This window comes from Pungitius pungitius, chromosome 4 (genome assembly GCF_949316345.1).
Source record: "Pungitius pungitius chromosome 4, fPunPun2.1, whole genome shotgun sequence".
In the NCBI taxonomy this organism is placed as follows: Eukaryota; Metazoa; Chordata; class Actinopteri; order Perciformes; family Gasterosteidae; genus Pungitius; species Pungitius pungitius.
The window spans coordinates 695,428-705,700 of NC_084903.1; the positions used below are offsets into that span (position 1 = coordinate 695,428).

At 45.2% G+C, this 10,273-nt stretch overlaps 1 protein-coding gene across 1 annotated transcript in view; it reads left to right on the plus strand.

Moving 5' to 3' along the window:
• The first annotated feature begins 5,229 nt into the window (after positions 1–5,229).
• Positions 5,230–10,273, plus strand: part of LOC119197988 (COUP transcription factor 2-like) — a 5,643-nt gene continuing 599 nt past the window's right edge. Inside the window, exons 1-3 of the mRNA XM_037454749.2 lie at positions 5,230–5,764; positions 6,820–7,344; positions 9,209–10,273. The exon at positions 9,209–10,273 is cut by the window's right edge and continues 599 nt beyond it. Coding sequence (XP_037310646.2) covers positions 5,272–5,764; positions 6,820–7,344; positions 9,209–9,483 — 1,293 coding nt within the window. The 5' untranslated portion in view covers positions 5,230–5,271 and the 3' untranslated portion in view covers positions 9,484–10,273. The remainder of the gene's footprint in view (positions 5,765–6,819; positions 7,345–9,208) is intronic.

The following is a 10,273-nucleotide window of genomic DNA, read 5'->3' on the forward strand; positions in this document are numbered from 1 at the left end:
CTGTTGGTTGAGGGATGGTCCCGCAGCAGAAGCATCCATTACCTGACGGGCCCCACGGCCCCAGAGGTACGGCGGCACAACCACACCACGAGCGAGGCAGGCGACCGCTAAAGCATTCATCACACTGATTACCCGCGGTGCCAGGCGGCCGAGCCTTTGCCTGCTCGTTTGGAGCCGAGCTGAGGACGGGGACAAACTCGGATGAGGCCTCTCTTCTTCTGGCGCTGCTGCACATAATTAACTCAGCACTGCAGCAGGTTGACAAATTGGAATGATGAATCTGGCCTCTATGAATAGACACAAATACATGATCAATCAAGAAGATGCCGGACAGTGTTCTCAGTCTGAGGAAATGTGCCGCTGTGAAGGACAACAGACGCGTGTTTGCTTTGAATGACGATTGGGGGGGTAAAAAGTAGGGGGGTGAGGGCTTGTGTCTTTGTTGTGGTTTTGCCTACAAAAATGAAGAGTGCTAAGAGAGTATTACAGAGGAAAAGTGGTTAGAAAAGTGGTTACATTTCATCCCTTAAATACCAAATTAAAGTAATTATATTCCAATTCCCTGTGCATAATGCCCGTTTTAAAGGACTATGCAACCTACCTCAGCTGTTTGCAGATGCATACAGATGCAAAGGGAAGCCTCTGAGTCCCTCAGTCGTTTGTGCCACGTGGCCTTGGAAAGCACCAAGAAAAGCTTGTGTGCTTTTCTTTGCTTGTGTTTCATTGAGACAAGCGTCCCCTCTGGCCTTCACACATCCAGTACATCACAACTTCACAGGACCGCCCCACATATACTGGCCACACACTCACTCTATTTTACATTATAGTACACTATAATAAATCCTCATCAGTTTGCTCCAAACACCTGCTGGAATATGTCACTGGCAATATTTAAAGTTAAGTGTCATCATCTTATCCATTTATGGATAGCAAAGAAAAACAGGGTATGCTGTGTGAAATGGGAATGCTGATGCTTAACACCTCTTTACATTTGTTAGTGTCCATATCAGCCAGTGAACAGACACAATGGATGGCACACCACTCAACAACATTATTTTCTTGTCTATAAAAACACTTTCCCCAAATTATGGTGGCAAATACTGCCTTTCTGCACGCAATTCGCTGGAGTCAACATGAACATAATATTTAAAATGCTGACTCATTAGAAACAGAAGGCTGCAACAGCATTTGCCAATTATTTTATTTCACCGTTAAGATGGTGTCTCAGTTCAGAGTTGGGTTGTTTGGATTCGATGATACTTTCGGTGACGTGGGCTAATCCTGGGCGAGATAATGAGTGCTGCTCTCTGTGAGGTCAAAGGTTAAGTAGGGCTTTGTACCAGTCCTAATGAGGATCCCTCGCCAGAATGGCTCCGTTCACAACTGGGAGGATCACTAGAGTTGCGTTATCATTGGACAATGACCAAAAGTACTATGGGCCTCTTAAGCATGCAATTCCCCACATGAGGAGTCCGAGGTCAGCAGCCTGGGGTTCAGAGAAGGTTCAGTTGTCACAGGTAAAGAGGAGGCTAAGGTGTGCTAATCCCACGGACAGGTTATCTGTCTAGAATTCAACCCGAGTTGTGAGATTCCAGCTTTGTTATAAAAGCTTCAAGGTAATAAAAACAGCAAGCATTCCGAGAAAATGAAAGACTCTTAGTACTTGCACAGTTATGTTTCCAATTTCAGTCAGTATTCTATATACAGTAAACTACATATTTTTAATATGTTAACCTTTATTTAAATGGACTCGATTTAAAATGACGAGCCAGTGCACAATGCACTAGAAGAAACCTGCAGCCGGCTGTGCAGACGGAGCATGGAGGAGCACACACAGAGCCCATAGTTGCTTGCTCATATACATAGACGACCACTAGTGAAACTTTAAACATAAAACATGAAGGTCTTTGATACAAAACTAAAGCGTTTGGAACGGAACGTAATCTCGAAGCCCCTACTTAGCCGCGGTCAAAGCACACTAGTGTTTTGATTTACATTGACTGGATTAGAAGTCCCTCAGGACTGCGAGGGCAAGTACCATCAGCAGCTTATGGACATCTCCTTCAGTCTCTCGTTAGTTCCAATGAGACGGTTAAGGCCTGGTCACATTATGTAAGACATTTAGCTGCACTCAGTTCCGAGAAAGCATCACGGACTGTAAACAGAGTACGACAACATTTCTGCAACATTGCAACTGAATTCTGACCTGTGATTTAAAATGGATTGAGCCAAAATAGGAAATGCATGCATAAGAAAACAGATCTCTGTTAGAACCCTATTTATTTTTCTTGAATCATTAGTCATTGGTGTGAATTTGGATTTTTTGCGTCAACATCAGACATCCTGTGAATAAGGAAGACAACGGGTCACTCCGTATGTCAGTTCAGGTCACGCCTGCGTGTTTCTGCACCTGGCCTCCCTCCCTCCCTGCATGCATGCATTCAGCCACAGCTGCCTGTCACTCACTTGTGCATTACACATTTGATTTTGTTTGGTTCTTTCATGGTTACTTGTTTAAGCCCATACAACAGCCTCAAGCTATTTCAAGCCTCCAACTGAAAAACACCACAATAAATACCCATTTTACATTTAACGCCTTTTGTTTGATCTTCACATACAATCAGGCGTTTCCTCCATATTGTTGGAGGAGTGCCTAGTTGGGCCGTGCCTGACACCAGTAAGAAGCACTGCCAAAGGTTATCAGAGGCTACAGTGTACTTTTAGATCGCAACCATTAATCTCATTAACATAATGAGCTTACACTACACTTTTGACTGTAAATGCCAAGCTTACTGCTGCATTTCCCAATTAAAAACGTTTGACCATCCTGATTGTGCGTGTGTGTGTGTCCGTGGGTTTGTGTGTGTGTCCATGTCCAATTTAGCTCTCTTCCTGAAGATAATTACAGAGGCAGTCACTGCTTTATTACTCCCATCCTGAGCAGGACTACACTGATATGCTGCATAATGCATATGCCCTAACGTTACACACTGGCTGGATTTAACAGATAACCATCTGGTGCCATTGGTTGGTGCAGGGGGTAAACAGCTTAGCGGGGAGCCTTGATTCAACGATATGTTACTTGGCCACCTTGGAGCCTAAAAAAAATGAAAAGCAAGCTAGCGCCTGCCTCCCACTGTGCTGTAAACACTTGCATCCTGGTGGTTCTGCTCACACAGCAGGTCTCTGCTGGTCATACTTTCCCTCAACTTGTCTCCAATCAGCTAACGTTCAGCTCCCCATGCGTGATCCGTCTTAAAGGGCAAAACAGGGAGATGGGGGGCGTATCATCTTTATAACTCTGAAGTGTGTGATTAATGTTAACTGGACTTCCCCATAGAGAGTCCAGTGAGTCAAACGTGGTGGAATGCATCATTGCCATCCAGTGTACACACTTTAGCCTTGACCTTCCACTGTTGATGGGTATTAGACGTCAGCCGTGTGTTTTGTTAGCGGGTAGAGCAGAGCTTGTGTGTGTGTGTGTGTGTGTGTGTGCGTGAGAGAGACCGTGTGTGAGCAGTCACTGGATGACTCCAGAGCCGGGCCGCTTGGAAGAACGTGCCGGCGCACTGGGACTCGGGACTCGTGCAACATGAGTCAACAGTAGACAGACATTTTCACATGGCGATGACTTGCTTCCAAGGGCCTCTATGAGCACCAACATAATTGAACCTTGAACGGAAATAAAATGAGTCAATGGACAGGGATCGCCCGTAGTGTTGCGACGCTGCCCCACAGTAGGGGCTAAAGACTCAGATGGCAGGTACACGATCTACGATACCTGTGCAAAAAGTGTGGAATTTCAATGTGCAATCATGCATTTTTACATTAAGTCACTTAATGTGTTTATACTTTCTGTATGGTGAAACTGGCCTATGGATAATGGAAACTCGTATTTAGATTTTCATATTCATACACATGGCTACGCAGGGATGTGTATTTGGATTTCATCAAAATCTTGTGAACTTTCTGAACAAAAACAATACATAATACATCCTGTACTAGACGTGTTCTCTTTGCTGTTCAGTTATAAAGATCAGGGTAATATTAGTGTAATAAATAAGATTGTCATTTACAGAAATATTCATCTTTTGCATGAACACATGAAATGTCATCTTCCACATGCAAATTGAAAACAATATTAATCACAAAAGAAAATTAGCCTAGACAAGTGAACCCTTTAGTAAAAAAGCAATTTCCTGCGTAATTTACTCATGACACTAGGTGGCATCAAATTACTGCAGTTAGGATCTGCTTCCAGGCCTTTCTTGCCTCTTTTAAGAGGCTCACAGAGCGTGGGCTAAAATAATGTTTCCCCCCCCCCCCCCCCCCCCCCCCCGTCTATGACCGAATCACTGCAGATACCGTAGTCCAGCAGGTGCAGCACTCATTCATCCCGAAACGACATCATTAGAGAGAAGAGGACGAGGAGGGAGCCGGGAGATAATGGAGCTAAGAAACCCTCAGCACGCTCTATGGACGCTATGTAGTAACAACAGTAAATTCTACTGGGGACCCAAATCGCCTCCTCGCGTTAGTCCCGCCCCCCAAACATCGACGTCACCGAGTCACAGCCAGTGACGCGCGGACGCCCCACTCTCTTCCTCTGTCCCGGGAGAAAAGCATCATCAAAATTCATCAATCCATCCCATCTCTCTCTCTCTCTCTCTCTCTCTCTCTCGCGCTCTGTCTCTCCTCCGTGGTCTTTTTATTGTAACTTCCCCCCGGCCGGCCGAGCAGGGAGCGTCCGGCGGCACCACCTCCGAGGAAGGCTCAGCGCGCGCGGTGATCCTGTTTAAAGCTGAACACAGTGGACAGAGAGGATCACAGTGTGTGTCTATACATATATATATATTTATATATATGTGTATACATGCATGTTGCAGGGGATAACATTGCAGTGGCGGAATCTTGGCTCCGTGGTCTTTATTCCCCCCGCTGTGGATGTTAAAGTGCATTATCTCGGTCTGAATGAAGCTTTTCTTTTTTGCCGATCTCGACGGCGCCGAAGCTGTTTCTGGGTGACTGGCGGCTCTTTACTTGTGAAGTCGCGCGTTATAATTACATTGTCGTTATCTCATGAGCTCCATTGATTTTTTCTTATTTTTAGTCGGGCGTAACTTGCATTTAATTTAGTCAAACAATGCTGCGGTTTTCCTGAGCGCGTGTTAAGTCATTGGCGAGGGTAAATAGAGCGCGTTAATATTGGGGGGGGGGGGGGGGGGGGGAAGGGGAGGGTTTGGCCGCTCAAAGTTTTCGGAGACTGTCGACATGGCTATGGTGGCGTGGAGAAACACCGAGGGCGTCGGGGACACTCAGGGGGGGCTCTCCACCCCGGTGTCCCAGGTCGCATCTCTGCCTCTGCCCGCCGAACTGACGGGACACATGAACCCGGTGTCCTCTCTGGATGTACCCCCGGCGACGGCCGGAGCGCACCACGGCGCGCCGCCGCCCCATCCGTCCGGCACCGCCGCCGCCAACAACAACAACAACAACACGTCCTCTTCCTCCTCCTCTTCCTCGTCCATGGACAAGCAGCAGAGCCAGCACATCGAGTGCATCGTGTGCGGGGACAAGTCCAGCGGCAAGCACTACGGACAGTTCACGTGTGAGGGATGTAAGAGCTTCTTCAAACGCAGCGTCAGGAGGAACCTGTCCTACACCTGCAGGGCCAACCGGAACTGTCCCGTGGACCAGCACCACCGCAACCAGTGCCAGTACTGTCGCCTCAAGAAATGCCTCAAAGTGGGCATGAGGAGGGAAGGTACGGGCCGGCGTCCCCCCTGTTGTTGCTCTCTCACTTTCTGTAGGATGAGATGAATGCCGTGCATTGCTGCATGTGTGTGTGGGCTAGCTAATGACTACATGATGCATTATCTCCAACACAGTTTATGGTATGGTGTGCGAGATACATATGCATATATATATATATATATATATATATATATATATATATATATATATATATATATATATATATATATATATATATATATATATTTAGATATTTTCTTTTTGTCCCGCCCCCACCGCCCGTGTTGGTGTGAGACAGGCTAGTAGTGTCCATGCTAGCCTTCGAGATGTTGCAGAGATTAATGGTGACCTAGCATCCTTGTAGCATGGCTGTTCGCTTAATGTCCGCCATTGTGCGGCTCGGACGGACAGAGCCCGCATCACATGTCACATGTTCAATTTTCTTCTATTTTTTTCGTTTTATTTTTAGCTTTAGGTGGCGTGGTGTCGGCGGTAGATTATGTGTGGACCGTGACGCGCGAGTGTGTGCTTTTAATTATTATTCTAATATGGCCGTACAGGCCCAGCGGCCTCTGTAGACTGCGTTACTGTTATCCAAAAATAAACCAAGCCTATTTGAGAGTTTTAACAGTATCACTGCACCTTTGTATAAGGTAGAACAAAACGTTAGCGACACTAATTTAGTAGAAAAAACAAAGGCCCTGCCCCATAAAGTAGGTTCACGCGAGGAAAGTAACTATTTGTGTAATTCACATTAGAGGACGTGATTTCGGGGCCAGAATGGTGCCGTTTAGGCGTGGATTGGAAACCTTTTGAAACGAGGGGGCTGCGACTCACAAACAGAAACTATCCGCAGGTCGTGGCCTAGAAAACCGCTTCCCGTGCAGCGAGCCGAAAGTGGCTTTCCCTTCCAGAAGCGGGTTAAAACACTCATTAGAGGAGCCGCAGACATGGCATGCAGTGGCTGGAGAGAGCGGTTTGTGTTTACAATACGTGTCAGACGTCGCTGCATGTGTTTCTTCTAAATGCCGCTCCACCTGACATGTGTGCTGTTTCTCTCTGCAGCGGTCCAGAGGGGCCGACTTCCCACCCAGTCCTACCACGGCCAGTTTGCTCTGACCAACGGAGACCCCCTGCAGTGTCACTCCTACCTATCGGGATACATCTCTCTCCTGCTGCGGGCCGAGCCCTACCCGACCTCCAGGTTCGGCTCCCAGTGCCTGCAGAGCAACAACATCATGGGCATAGAGAACATCTGCGAGCTGGCGGCCCGCATGCTCTTCAGCGCCGTGGAGTGGGCGCGCAACATCCCTTTCTTCCCGGACCTGCAGGTGACGGACCAGGTGGCCCTGCTCCGCCTCACGTGGAGCGAACTGTTCGTCCTGAACGCCGCGCAGTGCTCCATGCCCGTGCACGTCGCGCCGCTGCTCGCCGCCGCGGGCCTCCACGCCTCGCCGATGTCCGCGGACAGGGTGGTGGCCTTCATGGACCACATCCGGGTCTTCCAGGAGCAGGTGGAGAAGCTCAAGGTGCTACACGTGGACTCGGCGGAGTACAGCTGCATCAAGGCCATCGTCCTGTTCACCACAGGTAAACGTTCTCTCTCTCTCTCTCTCTCTCTCTCTCTGGGTGTTTTTGTAGAGCAAAGCCTCCATCTTTGTTTCTGTGAAGCGGGTGTAGTGGTAAAAAAACACGAGATCCAAGGAAACGAGTCTGAAGAGCAGCAAAACCAATCTGTTAAAGTTAAAACAATATACAAATATCACCAAAAACATCATTTTAAATTGCATCGTGCATGCGTATAAATATAAAAGATGGTTGAACAATTACAAAAACGATTTTTTAGAAAAGAGTTAATTATATAGGATCATATATTTATATATATAAGATTATATATGACCAAAAGTTAGAACAAAACGACTTGCCTAATTTAAATATAATAATAATGATGTCTAAGCATAAGGGTGGTGTAAAAAAAAAACATAGCTGGTTAAAAATCTAAATTTATTTTCACATAAATTGTTGGTTTTCTAAGATATTCCCAGATGCCCTGATTTAGAGCACAAATATATTTGTATTTTTTATATATTTAAAATGTACGTTTTGTTAAAGACAAAAAGGACAAACGGAAGATCGATGGAAGATTTTCTATTCAACTATTATCATATATGTATACCGTTTATATTTTATCACAACTCGGACCTCCAGAATCATTAAATAAAATATATAACTTCATCATTTCTTTCCCAATGACCACAATGACCTATGACCTCAGGCATTTTGTCAGCCCTTAAAGGGACTTTATTGGTATCATGACGTGAATTATAATAATTGTTGTTATTAACAGTATCAAATACAAATTGAACCTTGAATGAATTACGCATTAGTTTTACAAATGAAAACAGGGCGCAGTGTTTACCTTTTGATATCGTCATGGATAACATTTTATTCCATTGTTACTTAATATAAAATATACAGCAATCTAACAGACTGTTTTATTTTAATGATCACTATTTAAGTCACAAATACGGCGGAGAAATTAAATGTTATTTTTTAGTTATTTATCCAATAATTAATTAAAATAATCAAGAAGCAAACATGTAGTTTCTTTTAAAAATATATATATATAACTTCTCGCCCTCCCTTTATGAAATATACATGTAAATAGATTTATTTTTGAATCTCGAACGCCTTTGAATTTGCCTCACAGCGACTGCACGACTTTTGCTGAAATAAGTGATGCTGTGTGTCAGAGTAACACACGCCGGGTCATTAACAGTATCAACTGGATAAGTAGCAGCCGAGTATATAAAAAAAGGTCCCCTGTGCAGCTCTATTTTAAACCCAATGAGCACATCTGAACACGTGTCTTCAAACTGGGACACAGAAACTGTTCTTTAACCCCTGCTGCCATCCGGCCTGCAGCGTTACAGTACAAACCGAGGGGTCACGCTACAGAGGATGGACCTCTCCGCCTGGGCTACCATTTCCTCGTTTATGGTTACAAACGACATTTTTGCGCCAACTTTTATGCTGCACGACATTGATGAGATAATAATTTATTCCAAGCGGCCGTGCCAGCGGATTTTGGTGACTTGACTACGTTACCGCTTCTTTGATAATTTCACCCAGAATGACTCACATCTGATTATTATAAGATAATAAAAGCTAGACACAAAAGTTAATTTGTACGTAAGCCTGCCCCGTTCCTTTAACACCGCGATCAGTGATGTACTAAAGTTTCAAGTCCAAGAGTAAAACCAAATGATTTCTGCCAGAAAATGCAATAGTTAGTGGTTATTTTTGATGGTCCCAGTTGATCCACTCATTTGTTCCTTCCTCCCGGCGCTGCAACATTTAACCATCAATCCTTTCTGCAGCCTTTAAACTCGATGTCCTGGTTGCACCTCTGGTCCTGACCCGTCTGCTTCTTTGCTTTTGTCTCTGTGTGCAGATGCTTGCGGTCTGTCGGACGTGGCGCATGTGGAAGGTCTGCAGGAGAAATCCCAGTGCGCTTTAGAGGAGTACGTGAGGAGCCAGTATCCCAACCAGCCCAACCGGTTCGGGAAGCTGCTGCTCCGCTTGCCTTCCCTCCGCACCGTCTCTTCCTCTGTCATAGAGCAGCTCTTCTTCATCCGTCTTGTGGGGAAAACGCCCATAGAAACTCTGATAAGGGACATGCTGCTGTCCGGGAGCAGCTTCAACTGGCCGTACATGCCTATTCAATAGAGGGGAAGGTCCCACGCCTCAGAGCAGCTCACTTCAGTGCGTCGGGACATGGTGGCTTTGCTTTGAACGAGGGGGAGAAAACTGCTAGTGGAATGAGATAATAACAGGTCATCGAAATGTAAGACAAATATTGGAATTGATCCTTTTCTTGTCCTGTACAAACTGCCATTTCCTTATCTTTCTTTATGCTGCGTCGTGTCACAATGTGTCTAGAAAGGTCCCTGATATGAATTCACCTTTTAGCCCATGCTAAATGATTTTTTTTTTTACTTGTTGGAGGTGAAATAACTTCCCATCGGATACAATGACGGACGTTTTTTTCCTGGCGTGGCGGTCAATGGTTCTGAGATAACGAACGATATTTATTGGACCCTCTGTGTATATTTATCGTGCTTGTAAATTCTGTTTTGACTCCTTTTTCAAATGTTTTATGTATTCTCCCCTGGCCAGTGACACAACGGCAAGGATCGTCGTGTGTTGATCTGTTGTTTTTTTGTTGTTGTGATTTTTTTTGTTTTCATACCTTCCAGACGCGGCACCTTGGACTCAATGAACATTTCAGAAAGATTTAAAGCGAGCGTTTGAAACTCAATGGCAACGGACTTTAAGCTACTTGCTCAACTGTGTACAGGTGGAATGGTGAGATTAATGCTCTGTTTGAGTTACTTTGGAGTCTTATTCTGTTGACATATAAAGAATGAAAGGACATATTTGGGAAATGCACTTCTCATGATCAGTGTTTGGCTGCGTCAAGTAATGCATTGCTCCTTTCATAGGTGATGTCATTACT